The sequence below is a fragment of the Podarcis pityusensis genome (assembly GCF_964106645.2).
Source record: "Podarcis pityusensis genome assembly, chromosome: 7".
NCBI lineage: Eukaryota > Metazoa > Chordata > Lepidosauria > Squamata > Lacertidae > Podarcis > Podarcis pityusensis.
Genome location: NC_138031.1, coordinates 36,169,289 through 36,187,662, shown reverse-complemented (window position 1 = coordinate 36,187,662; position 18,374 = coordinate 36,169,289). Strand labels below are relative to the sequence as shown.

Genomic DNA, 18,374 nt, shown 5'->3' with positions numbered 1-18,374 from the left:
TTGTTGCATCTCAAAAAAATACACTGTAGAGTCAGAAAGTTCAGAAAATGGCAACCAAAACTAGCAGGGGTTCATAAGGCTAGAAACCGGGGTCATCCGATGAAACCGAATCAGGAATGAAGTCATCCTTCACACAGTGTATTCTTCATTACAAGTCATGTTGCCGCCTATGAACTTAAATGATTTTAAAGGGGAATTCGACAAATCCATGGAGGAAAAGGTTATTGCTGACTACAAGTCATAATGGATATATGTTGTTTGCAGAATCAGAGACAGTATATCTCTGAATACTAGTTGCTGGGGAATAGGAGCAGAAGAGGGCTATTGCTTTGGGCCACTGCTGATGGGCTGAGGGTGGGTGGGAATCGGACAATACCAGTAGGCCACATCCCTAATTCACCCAACCCCTGCAGGCCAACTTTGATAAATGGGCTGGCTAACCACCTGTCAGTCACCAGCTGTGATAATAACATCAGATTATTGACACTCATAAAAGTTTTAGAGTGGCAGCTACAGCAACCTCCTCTGAAGATGCACATTCAGCAACCATCAGCTGACTGGCGCTGGGAGCTTGCCTTGTAATGGGCTTGCTGCCACTGCTGATCAGCTGATAGGCAGTTACAGAGAGTTCCTGAAATGTTTCTGGAGGAAGCATTTTGAGTGTAAATAGCTTCCTATGCATGGGATGCGGGTGGCACTGTGGGATAAACCACAGAGCCTAGGGCTTGCTGATCAGAAGGTCAGTGGTTCAAATCACCGCGACAGGGTGAGCTCCTGTTGCTCGGTCCCTGCTCCTGCCAACCTAGCAGTTTGAAAGCACGAAGTGCAAGTAGATAAATAGGTACCGCTCCAGTGGGAAGGTAAACGGCGTTTCCGTGCGCTGCTCTGGTTCGCCAGAAGTGGCTTAGTCATACTGGCCACATGATCCGGAAGCTGTACACGAGCTCCCTTGGCCAGTAAAGTGAGATGAGCGTTGCAACCCCAGAGTTGTCCATGGCTGGACTTACCGGTCAGGGGTCCCTTTACCTTTACCTTTACCTTTAGCTTCCTATGCAGTAGAAAAGCTGTTCCATTTAAATGGAGCATCCCCCATGCAGACAAAAACATGCTGCTTGGTGGAAGTACTTTGAATGCAAAGCACTTCCTCCAGCCCTATTAACATAGTTTGTCTTCAAATTTTGACTGCTTAATGAACTACTCTTAGTGTAGAATAAAGAGAAATAGACTGTCGTGAAATAATAATTAGTATTGCAATAAAAGCAAGTGGTGTTGAGAAAAAAATACACACACAGCTTGGCTCATTTATGTTTAATTTTATATGTACAAAATTAGAAAAAAAATACAGCATATAACAAATTCTATCTGCTAACATGTTGCTGGTTGGGTTGTTGTTTTTAGGCACACTTGGTACAATTAGAGTTCCTTTATCATTTCTAAATTACATGATTTCTTCCTTTCTGTTCTGCTGATGTCATGCTACCCTATAGGATTCTAAAACTGCTGGATAAAATATAAATTAGACATCTGAAAATTAAATATCTTTCCCATTAATAAATAATTTGCTCAGTAACTGTTAACAGAACAACGTTGGCAAATGCTTAAGTATTTATCACATGTAACAGAGTATTGTGACACTTTAATTAAAGACTAATTTTTTAGACTGCAATCCAGTGCACTTAACTCGTTGGGGGTGACTTTTAAGCAGAGATGCATATGATTGTCCTGTTATTGCAGAATAAGCTTTCTGAGCCCAAAGCCCATTTTGTCAGATGCATGACATGGTAAGAGGTTTAGGTAGACAGAGAAAGCTGTAGATCTGTCACAGTAGTTTGTGGGTAATCCACACAAAATCCAATGAAATAAGAAAAGTTTATACATCCTGAGGACCTAAAGCTATTGTAGTTGCCACAGAACCATCAGAATAGGCTCACTGCCTTGTGCTGGGAAGTAACAAGGCACCGCAGCGTGATAGAGCTTTCCTTTTTGCTTTGCAGAAAACACTGTTGTAGCAAAACTGTTTCATATTAGCAGGTATTCACATCTTTTCAGGGTGCTTGTCCAAGAGGATAAGCAATCAGGGCTTACCCAACTAGGGAATTAATAAATACGTAACAGCTAAAATGTGACTTTTCCCATTAGTGCACTATGCTACCAACCCCTCTCCAGCAGCGGTAGCTAAGTATTTCACAGATAATCCACCTCTCCCCATAAAATAATTTCAAGGAATGATAATCTTCTGAAAGCAAACAGTAAGGCTAAGAAAATCATTAGTGTGTCTAAGCACAATTACTATTCTAAGGACTATGCTGCAGTTGGTGCATATTATTTTATGTATTTACTTGTTAGCCCCTTGTCAGCTTGTACAATGAAAGAATAAGTAAAACCTGCAATCCTATATTCACTTACTTGAGAGTAAGTCCCAGTGAACCCAGCTGCAATTACTTCAGAGTAGACAGAAGGCTCAGAAAAAACTCCACTGAATATACCGGTAACAAAGATTAATTTTATGTAAACATAAGCTTAGCTTGCAAATATATCTAAATTACTAGTTGTTGTTGTATAAAAAGTTTGATCCCTCTCCAGTATCCCAAAGGCACCATAATTGAAAGTAGGTTCAAGACTGATAATAAGACTACTTTGTGTATTATGGAATATTTTATGGCTATTAGTCATAACAGCTGAAGTCAGCTTCCGTATTTAGAAGCACCATATTTCTGAATACCAGATATTAAGGCAAGAAACTGAAAATGGCTACTTCCACTTTGCCACACATGCCAGCTTCTAAAGGGCATCTAGTTGGCCACTAGGAAGAACAGTGGGGTAGATGAGCCTTTGATCTGATCTTAGGCTGTTCTTATGTTTGTTTTAATCATACATCCAGCAGGCAATTCAATTAACATATAAGAAGCTGCAAAGTGCCTTATGGTGGAAATATTTCCCTTCCTGTAAAATGGACGGGGAGCCTGTGCCCTTCAGACATTAATGGACTATAACTCCCATTATCCCTGGCCAGTGGCCAGGCTTGCTGGGGCAAACAGAAGCTAGAGTCTAGCAACATCTAGAGGACCCACACATTCACCACCCTTTTTGTAAAATTTCCATTTTACTTGTTCTCTTCCTTGTCTTAAGAAACAATGCAGCAGATAATATTCTCCAGAAATATTATTCAGATATCAAAACATTTGACATTCGTCTAAAAGCAATTTCACATTTATCTAAGGCAAGTCTGCATATGTAGTTGTTTGTTTCACTAACTTCTGTAGTCTGAGCCAACCTCAACCCCCATTTAAATCTTCTGTAAATCACATTGAAGCTATCATTGTCATCGTCACCATCATATCTCTCTCATATTTTGGTTAATAATCAAATAACTGTGCTTCTCCCAGAATATACTACTTAAACAGAGTAATACTCTGAAGATAACTTTCAGAATCCATCACGAAGTTAGTCCATTCTTGGGAAAGGGTTTCAATGGAGACAACTTCACCGCCATATTCTTTTGGGAGAATGCTGGCTGGAAAGTGTTGTTGGAGAGTAGGAACATAGTTACTCCCATGCATGTGGATCTGCAATAAGAGGAATTGTTTCTACTTTTACATAATATTCAAGAAGACAAAATTCACTCTCAGAGTATTGTACAGTTTAAGTCCTGTTAAGGCAAGTGGCTTAGTTAATAGGGAAATTGATGTGTACAGTTGTTCATGATGAGACTAATGACTGCCTGTTTCCTACTAGGCCCAATTCAAGGTGTTGAAAGTGCTGCACTCTACCTATATGCAATGCTATTTTTCTAGAAAAAGAGGTGCCAGAGCTCACCATGAACTTCTCCCTTGTTCTCTTGGAATGGCAATGGCACCCACCTAACAGGTGCTGGAACTGAGCTCTGGTGAGCTCTGGCTGAAACAAAAGATCTGCCTATATGACTTATGATTGCATATTATTTTTATCTGATGTTTTCAAGTTTTATTATTTGCTTTGTGATACATATATTTTTATTGAATTATTTTGTAAACCATCCTAGGATCTGAACAGCTGAAGTACAAGTCTGTGAGCACTTTGAAAATGATGCTGTGATTAAAAAGACCCAGCATAAGTTTCTCAAAAAGAAGTCATGCCAAATTAATCTCATTTCTTTTTTCGATAGAGTTACAAGCTTGGTGGATCATGGAAATGCTGTGGACATAGTGTATCTTGATTTCAGGAAGGGTTTTGACAAATTTCCCCATTATATTCTTGCAGAGAATCTAGTAAAATGTGGCCTGGATGAGGTAACTGTTAGGTGGATTTGTAGCTGTTTGCTGCTAAAAACTAAAGAATGGCCACTAACAGTTCCTTGTCATTCTGGGGAAAAGTGATGAGTGGGGTGCTGCAGGGTTCTGTCCTGGGCCGTTGTTTTCAATGTCTTTATAAGTGAATTGGATGAAGGTATTGGGGTGATGCTCATCATATTTGCAGATGACACCAAACAGGGAGGTGTAGCCAATGCTACCGAAGACAAAATTGGAATTCCAAATATCCTGACCAGATTGGAGAACTGTGCCCAAACTAACAAATGAATTTCAATAGGGACAAAGATAAAGTTCTACACTTAGGCAGAAAGAACCAGCTGCACAAATATAAGATGGGATTGTCAGTACTACATGTGAAAAGGATCTATGGGTCTTAGACCACCAGCTTAACATGAGTCAACAGTGTGATGAAGCAGCAAAAAAAGTCAATGGTCTTCTAAGCTGCATCAACAGAAGTATACTGATCAAGGGAAATAATAGTCCCGCTCTATTCTGCCTTGGTCAGAGCACACCTAGAGTCCTGTGTCCAGTTCTGGGCACCACAGTTTAAGAAGATTATTGACAAGCTGGAACATGTGCAGAGAAGGGCGACCAAGATGATCAAGGTCTGGAAATCAAGCCTTATGCGGAACGGCTGAGGAAATAGTCTATGTTTAGCCTGGTAAAGAGGACACTGAGAGGAGATTTTATAACCATCTTCAAATATCTAAAGGGGTGTCACATGGAGGATGGAGCAAGTTTGTTTTCTCCTGCTTCAGAAGCTAGGACCTGAACCAATGAATTCAAGTTACAAGAAAGGAGATTTTGACCAAACATCAGGAAGAATTTTGTGACAGTAGGAGCTGTTTGACAGTGGAACAGACTCCCTCGGGAGGTGTTGGACTCTCCTTGGAGGTTTTTAAGCAGAGGTTGGATGGTCATCTGCCATAGATACTTTAGTTAAGATTCCTGCATTGCAGGGTGTTGGACTAGATGACCCTAAGGGTCCCTTCCAACTCTACAATTCTAGGATTCAATGTGGAACATCTCTACAAGGGCTGTTGTTCTTGTGTAGGCAACCCTTTGGAGACAGTGCGGAATACAGTGTGGCCTACATGGGAAACATGCATGAAAATAGCTTGAATGGCACCATCTTGTGGCATTTTGAACTATTGTATGAATCCACATTAATGAAATATAAAACTTATAGAACCCTATTGGAATAAAAGAGGTGTAGTCTCTTTTTATTTAAAAAGAAAATGTGTTGGGATAATGTGTGAATTTCATAGAAAAAGAATTAGCATTTACTCACCCGTGCTTTGATCTTTTCTGAGAGGAATGTCTTAATTAGAGCAAAGACTGGGTGAAAGAGCAAAGGCTCATTAACCAAGTGGATTCCACGCACTTTTAGTGGAAAGGCATCCTGCGAAGAGAGTGGAGAGAAGCATGATAGAAGACTAGGATCTTCATATTCTAATGCTTACATTCACATGAGCAGACCTGCCAAAATGTCAGACTACATTTGATTTTAAGCAGAGGTTTTCTGACCATAACCATCCCTGGGTTTTCAAGTACTTAGGACTGCACTTATAAAACAGTCACAATATGCCTATCTCAAAAGAAAGAAAATAAATGTGGGGTTGAGAATATGCAGGATAAATTGGCCCAGTTCAGACGGATATATCTTGCCTTATTAAGCTGAGATATGCCTGTGCCTTGTGCTTAAGCACTCCATTCTCACGCTGCCCTTCCCTCCTCCCTTCTTGGCATTCCTGGGTTAATTAATAATAGTTTCATCATTACACCTGAACCACCACCAACACTTTCCACCCTGAGCAGCAGGACTTAAGAGGCAGCAGTGGATCCACATCTCTGCTCAGCCCCACAGCTCCCAGTCAGGAGTTATATTGGTTCCCTAAGGAGGACGTGACACACTCTGCCCACTTGACCAAGTGCTAATAATACTAAATATCGGTAGTGGTGTTGTTAGAATACCTCAAGCCATCTAGAACAGCAGAATTAGACTGTATTAAAAACACAGGAGCTATCTAATGCTCTTGTTCTCCAAAAACATTGGTACGTGAAAGCCACTATCTGCTTACAGCATAACTAAAATTTAGAACCAAAGCTCACTGTGATCGCGGCAGCTATTATCTTGGCAACAGTAGGTGTGATCTGAAATGCATGAGCGAATCTCCATCCTTGAAGATCAAAGATACCCTTGACTCCATTCCGCTGTGTTTCTAGCTCTCTCACAATGAGCTCAGATGTGATAAGACTTAAACGAAACAAATCAAATGCTGTGAATGTCTTTGGGTCCCATTTTTCTAATGACAAAAGAGAAGAGAGAGGGAGATGAATAAAGTAAGCACTCCCCCCCCCCCAAAGGCCAATGGAACTAAAATGGCTTAAACGTGGTACTTTGGCTTAAACTGGACAGTGGACTAGGCTGCAAGAATAATGGGCAAAATACACCCGTTTGCTGATTTCTCACCTGCTTTGAAATGATGTCACTTAAATAAATGCCTAACCCTTCATGGGCTACAAAAATGCTAAGCTGATTTTAACCTTCAGCCCCTTTTCCCTTCTCTCAATTCCTGCTTGCACACAGACCATCCCCACTTCCATGTCTCCTCCAGTGTCCTAATTCAAAGCCCACTTTGTCCATGCAACCCATTATTTTTACCTTCATCTCCTTTATTCCTACCTCCTCCTTCCTACAATTCTCCCTTGCACACAGATCCCCCTCCATTTCTGGGCTTCCTCCTGCCTCAGATTCCACAGCCCCCTTTGCACTCACATACCCTGATGCTATATGTTACTGTACCTTAAAGATGAACAGAATCTTAAGAGCAAGTCTGTCAGTTAGCTCGTTCAGTTAGAGAAGGTTCGACTTAGTTGATGGATGTTGTCACCGTATGAGTGTTTGATAATAAAATATTTGTTCTAAATTTCTACATTGAATCTGGAATGTCATGTTGAAGTCAACACATAGCACCAGGAACTAAATACACTGTGTGAAAGTACTGTGAAATATTTGAGGGCTCCACATCCTCTATGTCTCTCACACAAGGCAGCTGAGGAAAAGAAAAGGGGAAAGAGAAAAGGGAGAGATATTGAGAGGAAAATGCAGGTTTTAAACAAGTGGCAGAGGTTTGAATAAAGAAAGTGGAAGTGGGAGACACTGAGAGAAAAAGTGACAGTTTAAAAGAAGGTTTCAATGCTGCAAGAAGGGAGCTGGGAGCAGCACTTTTTGTGTTTGCTTTTTGGTGTTATTTTCTGTGTACAATTTCTGTGTTGTACCCACCTGTGCTACTTTTGTAAACAACCACGACCACAACAACCCTCCCTTTCCAATCTATTCAGACCGCTCCCACCACTTTCCATTCTCGGAGTCCTTCCTAGCTTCCTGCCATGGCCATTGCTGTTGTGAAACCTGCCTTCTCTTCTGCCTCCTCCACCCTAACTTCATGCAAATCCAGGATTCTGATGAAGTACTACAAATCCACCAGTGGGGGCTGCGAGACGACAGCCTTACATTACAAGAAGTCAGAGGCAGAGCATGCTACTTGCCAGTGTTGCAAAAAGAAAAGCTACTTGCCAATTCTGTAAATGAGAACTTTGCTACCAGCTGGGTCCCTCTCCTTCAGAACTCCAAGGTAACCAGATTTCATCAGACCAAGGACAGAGAAAGGCCGTACATCTCCAACTATTTCTGGGAATTCAGCTCTCCACTTGTGATAGTTTTTCAATAGCTGGGAAATAAATAGCAGAAAGAGGGGGAGATAGTACCGCAAAGCAGTCAGTTGTAGAGTATTCTGTTACATGATTCTCATGTTGTAAAATATTACTGCCCTTCCCGCTAAGTATATGCATACTTTTATCTCAGTTAATTTCACAAACTGTGTGCAAATGTATTTTAACATTTAGGCTGGTTTCCTTTTGTTGAAATTAATCTCCTGTAACACTAGACTTGACTATAGATAGCTTAGTCGATAAGAGTGTGATGCTGATAATGACAAGGTTGCAGGTTTAATCCCTGTGGTGCAATTAGGTAGCAAAGAGTCTGGATTTTAATCCCTACTCAGAGATGAGGCTCACAGGTTAATCCTGTACCATTCAATATACAGAATCTCAAGCTAAATTGCCTCACATGATTGCTGTGAGGGGGGGTGGAGAAGCAGGCCCTTGTGTTCATTGCCTTGAACTTGATGGGAGGAAGAACAGTGCACGATTGTGACAGAAAGTATAAGCTTCCAAAACAGGACCAGTATAAGGTTTCCAACCCAGACTTCACCATAAAGGGTATATAATCATACAACTGAAAACAAGTAAAACTTGCTTACAAGTATACAGTATTAAGAAGCAAAACAATTTCAAATAAAAGCAGCTTGGTGTGGGTCAAACAAAGCAGCAGAGGCATGGGTCCCACAATTATTAACATGGTCACTTAGGCTGAATCCTGTGCTCACTTACCTTGGAGTAAACCCCACTGGATCCTATTTGCATCTGAGTAAGCATGTAAAGAAATCACTGAAACCAAGCATGTGGGTTGTATCCAAAGAAGAAATCCCATGAGTGCAAAGACTTCTGCCTGCACAACGTGACTTCCCTTCCCCTAAATCTCCTCTGGAAGGTTGGGGGAACCCTCAGAAACAGACTGGGAGGTGCAGAAGACAAGGGAGGAAAAGTCCTGTTGTGCAGGTGAAAGTATTCGTGCTGATGGGATGACTTCATTGGATTCAACCCTACATTTTCCCACACACCACCAGTAAACCATGCAGATAACAACACCTTTTTACAGCAAGACTGTCAAGCACTATAGAGATTTTTCTGGTTGCTAGCCTGGTTCAGAGACAATGTTGGTCTTTCTTTTTGGAGGAAAAGAAAACAGATCCTTTCCCCATTGGTACTGTATTCAGAACAAGGTAGAATTCAGGAGCACTACATAACTATTATCCAACCAGAACATGATTTTTACATAAGTCTTGTCTAACAGGAATTTTACTTGGAACAATATTTGCTACTTAATAGGTTACACTTAGTAGGTAAACAGGGAAATATCCATAGTTTATTTTAAGACTTATCCAGGTAGATGAAGCTACCTTTCAATTACTATTCTTCTGTCAACAATTCATTTCTTTTTCTTTCTCATAAATACAAAATAATAATACAAGTTTTCTCCTTCATTTTTTTGGTCCCATTATCAAATCTGTATAAATTGTCTCACTTTCATTAAGAACAAAGCTTCCAAGGAGTGATTTGTTGATATCTGAATGCACTTGCCCCATGATCAACATGAAGTAAGTCCCTTTAGGCAATCATTCTGGAATATGGAGCAGTTTTTGATACCTTCAGAACTATGTTAAGTAGCTAAATGTGCTAAACAAAGAAGCTAAATGTACAACTGTGAAGAAGTGCCTGGAAAGAATGAAGAAATGAGCCAAGTTTCTTTTTTAATAGAGAAATCCAGCATCTTCTTTCTGCACTCTCACCTAATGAATACATTTGGGCAGATGATCTTATCTTGCATTCATATCAGTGTACATACAACCTATAATTTCATTCGAGTTTTGTCTTTCATTGTTCTGATCAGTATCTGCATGTTTCCTGAACATGCATACTTCTTATATTGGGACAGAGGACTTTGCTTATGGATTTTCACATTTGTACCAATGCACCCACTAGCAAATCTGATTCAGTTTACTCAGGTCATCTGTAGAGTGATCTCATGGTCTTAGCCATCAACACAGTTATTCTAAGGCATGTTCATTTACCAATTAAAGCAGGAATGACAAGTACCCAGGGCTCAAAAGGTAAATTAATGTATAGCTTTAAAGGCTTATGTGCTTCTCATATGAGAAATGATGTATCCTCATTAATCATCCTTAGGCTTTCAACCGGAGATATTTGGGTTGGAAAAAGTCTAGCCTCACAGTTTGTTCCCAAATGTTGGAGAAATTCTTATGAACTTTGAATGGATATTTCCCAATGCTTAATTCTTAGCCTTTCCCCCATTTTCAACAGGATGCTTGTTTTTCCAATAACACTTTATGTTGTGACATAATCCTCCTTATTTTGAATAACACTTATGGCAAAGGAAACAGATTTGTTAAGTTTAATACACAAGCGTTCACAGTTTGGGACTGTATTAAACAAACACCATGATTCCTTATCTCTGGATTGTGCTGAGCTCCTAAATCAGGAATACTGTATCACACTGAACTAAGATTGTGTATACATTGCAGGGGTACCATGACATAAGCCAGTGATGGCCAAACTTGGCCCTCCAGCTGTTTTGGGACTACAACTCCCATCATCCCTAGCTAACAGGACCAGTGGTCAGGGATGATGGGAATTGTTGTCCCAAAACATCTGGAGGGCCAAGTTTGGCCATCACTGACCTAAGCCATATCTTCCCAAGTGCTTCCACTGATGTGAAGTACCTTGAATGAAGCAGTGTGGGAAGGAGACTGATCACTCAGATCAGGAGGAACCCTTGTGGACTATTAATGGCAAGAGGAAGGCATAAAAGGAAGGGTCAAAAGGTAGGAAATGTGCACAACAGGGGATGGAGTTGGTGGGTGGATGTGGTCTAACAGGAGACAGAGCCAAAAGAAGAAAAGGCTGACAACTGGTATTGGCAGCAGAGTTGTACCAAGGCTTAAGTCAGCCAAGCCCACACAAGCTGCTGTTGTGAGAAGCCCAGACCCTACCTGGAAGTATGTACTTGGAGCAGAAATCTAGAAACAGATTGCCCTGGGAGATTAAGAGAGCAGAGAAGTTCTTATGTCTATTTCACCAGGCATATTCATGGAGCACTTATTCATTCATTTATACAGTTGTTTTGCACAAAACTGCTTTTGTACAAAACTGCTGCATTAAAAATAAATTTGACCTATTTACAATTACCCTATTTGCAATGGTTACTGTCATCTATCTATAGGGCCAATTGGTATTTCAAGATTCCTTACTAGCCACAGTTCTGAAGGAATTCCTTTCTTGAAGGCAGTATTTCTTCTTTTCCAACTTTGACACTGAGGGTTGTCTCTGAGTAATTTCACTCACTTGAAGTTGTTTTCTAATGTTGTTAATATCTATCTATCTATCTATCTATCTATCTATGCAAAGCATGGGTACTATGAATGTTGCCTTTCTCAATTACAAACCGTTTCTATCTTTGCCATTTCTCAACTACTCAGAGGAAAGCTCCTAGATACAATAGTGATAATAGATTTTCTGTCACAGCCACAGCAGTAAAGAATGCTGGCACACTTGTGTGCATTATTGATCCAGTGAGGAGTTAGGCTGGAGACCAAATGTATCACTTTGCTAGGATCCCCATAACAGTATGAATAAATGTTGCCATTTGTAGCAAAGTATTAGTTGTAACGCTAGTTCTATTCTGACTGTGAATCAATAACTGCACAAAAGGAGTGCAAGGCAAGCAACTAACTAACATTAACTGACTCAGGAGTGAGTATAATTACCTTGATATAATTCAAGTGGTGCAACCGTGTGGTTTTTCCTCCTCTATCATATAACTAAAGTACACACCCCAAATGAGTAGATAATTGTGGATGCTGGAGACTCCCAAGGCTTTAAAAACAACAACAACAACAACAACAACAACAACAACAACAACAACACTGTTGGGAGGATGCCAACAGTTCTATGCTCCCCATCAGACCAGCTTCATATAACTCAAAAATTGTGCTTGCTTGCAAGGTTTTAGGTTACCAGAGATCCTTAAGTTGCCAAGGATCTGAGACTAGTGCACAGGAGATATTCTTTCTGATAGGCCACTGGAAGTAAAGAAGGTCAGTAGATGGCCTTCCAGCTGCTTCTCTAGCCCACAATGCATCAACAAATACCCTCATCCTGGACCTCTTCCATCAAAGACTTATGGGAGATAAGTTGACAGCATGTTCCTTCCTGCAAGCACCAGTAAGGGTCTGGATGATGAAGAAGAGTAAAAGAGAGGAGGGGGGATGAGAGAGAGGTCACATGGGTTTGAGGGGCAGGAGAACAGAGAGAAAAAGCTATGGGAGTACTCATTTCCTTTCTGTACTCTTGTGAGTATATGCATGCATACATGTGAGGAGAAATGCATGTGTGTGTGTGTGTGTGTGTGTGTGTGAAAGGAAGTGTAAAGGTGGGGTTCCATACCTATTAAATGAAGGTTTTATATGCATGCTAAAATGTGGGAGAAATGTTTGCATGTGTGCTATGAGGTTTTCTGCAATCAAGCCATATATAAATTTTATGAAATAAAATAAATCAACACACGGGCATCTGTGAATCAGCAAGAGCCCTCTTCCTTCCTGTGCCCTAATTTCCTGTACATTTTTCCTAGAATGAAAGAGAATCAGGTAGCCTTGTATTATTGATGTATGAATGGCACTGCAAAGAGACATCAAATAAACTTTGTGCTTTTATATTATTGGAAATGCAGGTATAAGCATTTATATTATCATCAGAAGCTTAAAAGACAATACAGTGGTACCTCGGGTTAAGTACTTAATTCGTACTGTTCTTAACCTGAAACTGTTCTTAACATGAAGCACCACTTTAGCTAATGGGGCCTCCCACTGCCGCTGCGCCGCCGAAGCATGATTTCTGTTCTCATCCTGAAGCAAAGTTCTTAACCTGAGGTACTATTTCTGGGTTAGCAGAGTCTGTAACCTGAAGCGTATGTAACCCGAGGTACCACTGTATGGGTTTTCAGCTGAGCCATTCAGATCCTATATCCTTCTTCTGAGGATATGTTCAGCTAGCCACTTCATGGTCTGAAGATCACTGTTTCCTTTCTTTTTGCTTTCCTCTGTGCCTTACCCACTGGCAGCATGACTTACAAAACTTAAAAAGATACACAAACATATTTATTCCTTCTTCAGTCGTCCGTTAGCATACATGGCATTAACATGAGTCCATGTTTTATTCGTGACAAAGGGAGCTGCTTAATCTCCTAAATAATCCCTGAAAATTTGTCTTTCTTTTAACAGGGGTAGAGTATCAGTGCTGCACACCCCAAGGTCCAAGGTCCAATCCTCAGCATATCCAGGTAGGTCTGGCATAGATCCCAATCTGAAACCTGAAAAACTGCTGCTAATCAGTGAAAACAATACTGAGCTAGGCACTGTAGTAGATAATGGTCTGACTCAATAGAAGACCATCCTATGTTACTATTCTTTGCACCAACCAACTGCACAAACCAGCATGCAACGTGTGTGTGTGTGTGTGTGTGTAATTAGTTTTCCAATATACCCTCAATAATAGCCAAATTATAACAATAACAATTAATTGCCAAATTATACAATTATCAAAATGGCAGTCAACTTCCAATTAATACATTTTAGTTAAAGTGGCTCCCTGCATGGTGGTTTGGGTGCATTTCCGATCTTAAATCACTGCATTCCATAATCTTCATGAATGTCAGTTACTTTTCAGTTATAATAATAATCCCTTAGTTAACAGCTACATAATCAATGATTTCTATTCATGATGTTACAATATATAAGTTTATAAAGCTTCAAGTGACAAACTCAGACTATTATCTTTATTCTGTCCTGTGTGTGAAAACTGTTATGTCCCTGGCGATTCCTTCTGTCCATATATGGTGTTGTCTCTTTCACTTCTCAGTTGTTGTTTAACACCAAACGTTAAAAACTTCCCTAAACAGGGCTGCCTTCAGATGTCTTCTAAAAGTCAGATAGTTGTTTATTTCCTTGACATCTGAAGAGAAGGTGTTCCACAGGGAGGGCGCCACTACCAAGAAGGCCCTCTGCCTGGTTCCCTGTAACTTCGCTTCTTGCAGCGAGGGAACCAGCAGCCACTTCCCTCTCTTTTCTTTGCAATATGATGTGACTTTGGGCTGCCCCATCACCAACATCTAATGATATGTGGCTGTTGGTAGGGCAATGTGCAAGAGCAATGATATTGCATCACACACTGTGTTATAACGGCAAACAAAGAGGGACGAAGAGTGGCAGCAGCTCCATATTTGTTTATAAGACATGTTACATGGAGTTCTGTGATTGTAACACTGCACATGCTTTCCCACCCCTTTCAGAAAGCAGCCACAGGGTTGTGTGGGTGTGTGAGAGAGAAATCTGAAAACAAGATTCGGCCAAGTACCCAGCAGTTTAACATCCTGTTCTCACAGTGGCTGGCTATATACCCGTGGGAAACCCATAAGTAGAATGGGAGAACACAGTGTTCTCTCCCAGTGGCGAAGGAAGGGGGTGTGGGGGGGGGTGCAGCTCACCCTGGATGTCATTACTGTGGCGGGGGTGACAAACTAAGTTTTTTTTTTTAATTGGGCTCACAAAACTTTTTAGGAGTGACGTGGTGGCTTAGGTGCCTGCAGGTTCCACTCTGCCTGAAACGGCAGCGTGGGACTTGCGTCTGCCTACTGCCTCTCCCTCAGCTGCCCTACAGCTGAGGGAGAGGCAGCGGAGAGGCTCAAGGCGTTGGAGAAGCTCACCCCAACCCATGGGCAGTTCGCCCTGCCCCTGGCTGCAGGACACGCGCATGTACCAAACACCCAAGCGGCTAGCTATGCCGCTGTTCTCTCTACTTGGGATTCCCAGCAACTGGTACTTACAGGCATACTGCCTCCAACAGCAGAGGCAGAACATCTCAAAAGCTTCTAGCCATAATGGCTACCATTATCCTCCATGCATTTATTTATTTAATTTAGCTAATTTAGCTAATGAGAGCCAGTGTGGTGTAGTGGTTAAGAGCAGTAGACTCATAATCTGGTGAACCGGGTTCGCGTCTCCGCTCCTCCACATGCAGCTGCTGGTGACCTTGGGCTAGTCACACTTCTCTGAAGTCTCTCAGCCCCACTCACCTCACAGAGTGTTTGTCATGGGGAAGGAAGGGAAAGGAGAATATCAGTCGCTTTGAGACTCTTTCAGGTAGCGATAAAGCGGGATATCAAATCCAAACTCCTCCTCCTCCTCCACTTCTTCTTCTTCTTCTTCTTCTTATCTTTTAAAGGTGGTGACTATAACTACATCTTTGATCAGGAACAGTGTGTGCGTGGATTAGCCCTTTGCAGTGCTTTTTTCTGGGGTAGACGCAGGGGTAAACATACCCCTAAACATTTTGTGAATCTTTGTACTTTTGTCCATTTACTGTACAGTGGTACCTCGGGTTACATACGCTTCAGATTACAGACTTTGCTAACCCAGAAATAGTTCCTCGGGTTAAGAACTTTGCTTCAGGATGAGAACAGAAATAGTGCTCGGGCGGCGCGGCGGCAGCAGGAGGCCCCATTAGCTAAAGTGGTGCTTCAGGTTAAGAACAGTTTCAGGTTAAGAACGGACTTCCGGAACAAATTAAGTACTTAACCCGAGGTACCACTGTATTTATTTTCCCTAATTTGAACTATAAAATGGCGGTTTTCTTGAGTCAAAATGAGAGTACTACTCCTAAATATTTTTTAAGAAAAAAAGCACTGGCTCTTTGTCCCCATGTAAAATCCCTGAATTAAAGCACCTACCCAGATGCTACTGGTCTTCTTAGATGTCTGCCACACACCAGAGGAACAGCTAGCATATTAGTATCCTACCTACTGCTTGCTTCAGATAACTTTTGTTTTTTTTACTGCTTCTTGCCATACTGAGAAGCACAGGCATTACCACGGATGTTTTTACAAACACAAAAAGATACAGAAAAAATACAAAAAGGGTAAGAAAAATAGGCAATTCTAAACAGTATCCTGAAATAAAAAGTTCCTTAAAAGCAAGTGCACCGGGGGGGGGGGGGTCACATTAACTGGAAAATATATAAAGTTGAAAGGTTCTAGTCAATAGGGTCCAAAGACAGATGCAGTAATCTATGAATGAGGAACTATTTTACAAGACCATGTCTCTGGAGTTTTATATGCAAACATAGAAGTGTGAGCTTCAGGACAAATGAACAATCCAAAAGAGGCCAGTGGACTTGCCTCTCACTGGGCTTTATAGGACAAACTTTGGACTATTTGCTGCACACAACATGGTATTCTTTATGTGATGATGTGCATCTAATGCCATATATTTTGTTTTCTGTGATGTAAAGAAACTTTGGGAACTATTTTTTCACTACGCCTTTTTTTTAAGGACTTGTATTTTTAAAACAAGTATTTTACTGCCCCTCAAGAATAGTAACATTAAGCAGAAACTGTGCAAAGCAAAAATATACCATCAATTTATTTCATTCTAACATTTAGCAGGCGTGGTGTGTTTCCAGAGCAAGTCCACCCATGAGGGCAGGTGAGGCGACCAACTCAGGCCACAGGGCTCACAGGGGCAGCAGATCTCAATGTTAGTCTTTCTCTCCCCCCCCCCCCTTAGTCCTGATGTGGAGCTTCACTCACCCCTTCTTCCCTGGCCAGGGAAGGTTGGCCTCAGTTGCCAAAATGTCCTGTGTGTTTGTAACAAGGTGCCTTTGAATAGGAAGTTGATGCTGTTAAATAACTGTAGTGTCCATCCTTAAGCTTGTAAAGGTAGGAAGCCCCAGAGTGGGGTGGGGCCCAAAGCTGCCATGTAAAGCTGCTTTAACTCAAGGTGCTCCTAAATGTGTATTGCATGTGCATACACGGCCGTTTCCAAGAGCTGTTCTAAGAGCTACTTTAAATTGCAATGTGATGCTTGTTTCTGATGCAGCTAAGGCCCTCTACATAGCCTGCAACAGTTCAGCCTGGCTATAATAATAATAATAATAAATAAATAAATATTTTTTTTATTTATACCCTGCCCTTCCCGGTTCAGAAAACCGGGCTCAGGGCAGCTAACAACAAATTTAAAACACTTAATTGATGCAACAACATAAAATACAGTATAAAACGTGACTAACAATAAATTCAGAATTCAAAAATCAATTCCACATTACACAGAAGTGCAACCGACCCATGTCCTCCTCTTATGCTTTGCAGTGGGCAAACTGATTCTCTGCCTGCATCTCGCTTGTAGTGAGATGCGTGCTGTAGTCACAACCTGAAGCTTAGGCATCTCAAGAAAGCGTGGTAGTGCTGCAATCTTAGGCAAGGTGGGACTGAGTCCCTGATATGTGTGCATTGAAAAACAGAGTGAGCCAGGTAGGTTTCCCCGCGCGCGCTCAGCCTTGAGCAGCCGGCGTCCCCCGCAGCCCGGGTGGGCTAGACGCGCCTATCGTGCACGCGCCCGCGCGTTCCCTTTTACCTTCCATGCCAGCTCGGCGTCGAAATCCCGAGCTCGCAAGAAGCGGACCAGAAAGGCGTCGGACAGGGACCAGGGCGAAGGATGTACGTTCTCCTCCTGGGCTCGGCGCCTCAGCGCGGCCACGGCGGCCCTCACGACCGGGGAGCCGTCGGGCAGCTCGTTGAGGTTCCCTTTCAGGACGCACGGCTCGTCTTGGCTCATGGCGCCACCTCCCCGCCGACTCCCTCGCCTCGGCCTGGCGCGGCTGCAACTGAGGGACGAGCGAGGGCTTCCCGTGGCCCCGCTCCTCCGGCCCCATTACATAATAACGAGGGCGAGGAGTGCCTGGCGCGGCTGCCAAATTGGCGGCCGAGCCCGCTGGCAAGCAAACCGTCGAGTCTGCGCCGCGCCTCCCCATGGCAAACAGGAGCCGCCGCTTTCCTTGGCAGCCTTCGCCCACTCGGCTCCGAGCCAGGCTGCCTCGACTCCTGCGCCTCCGCAGGCGCAACGGACGAGGGACCCCCGGGCCTGGCGTAACGCACTGTGAAGCCCTAGGGGCGGAGAAGGGACAAGGAGAACCCAAGCCCGGCTCCCCCCGTGAGAACCTCGTGGGCCACCAAGCGCAGCCTTGGTTCCTTGTCAACCTTCTTAGCACGTGCTTGGCTAATGTAGGACCAAACCACTGGGGTCCTGGATTGGAGGGGTGTGCGCATGGCTTCTAGCTTATATTCAAGACGGTGAAGGGAAGAGTTCAAAATGAAATGCGAGTTGGGGTCGGGGTCACCGGGATTTCATTTCCCTTTCCTGAAGAAACAAGCCTCACGCTCCCCAGCCCTGTAGCAAATGAGTGCCTCTAATCATGTGTAAAGGGGCTTTCCCTTACCCGCTAAAGCCCTCTTCCAGCTGGGAAGTTCATTGAAAGGGCTCGCTCTGTACA

General features: G+C 42.5%; 1 protein-coding gene across 1 annotated transcript; it reads right to left on the bottom strand.

The window, feature by feature from the left end:
* Positions 1-1,304: 1,304 nt before the first annotated feature.
* On the bottom strand, positions 1,305-18,106 carry TTPA (alpha tocopherol transfer protein). The gene is made up of 5 exons (XM_081013631.1): positions 17,459-18,106; positions 7,870-8,023; positions 6,402-6,595; positions 5,581-5,691; positions 1,305-3,566 (listed from the first exon to the last, which is right to left on the bottom strand). Exons 1-5 carry the CDS (start codon positions 17,657-17,659, stop codon positions 3,393-3,395), a joined length of 834 nt encoding a protein of 277 aa, XP_080869757.1. The 5' UTR covers positions 17,660-18,106; the 3' UTR covers positions 1,305-3,392.
* Between the last annotated feature and the right edge of the window lie 268 nt (positions 18,107-18,374).

Bases quoted from the DNA above. Each gene is read 5' to 3' on its own strand.
- TTPA (XM_081013631.1), bottom strand. From the start codon at position 17,659: ATGAGCCAAGACGAGCCGTGCGTCCTGAAAGGGAACCTCAACGAGCTG. The intron at 8,024-17,458 runs GTAAAAGGGAAC...TTTATTTCCCAG, and splicing joins ACGCCGAGCTGGCATGGAAG to CTATTGAAAAACTATCACAA. The intron at 6,596-7,869 runs GCAAGTAGCTTT...TTTTGTCATTAG, and splicing joins AGTTCTCATTTACAGAATTG to AAAAATGGGACCCAAAGACA.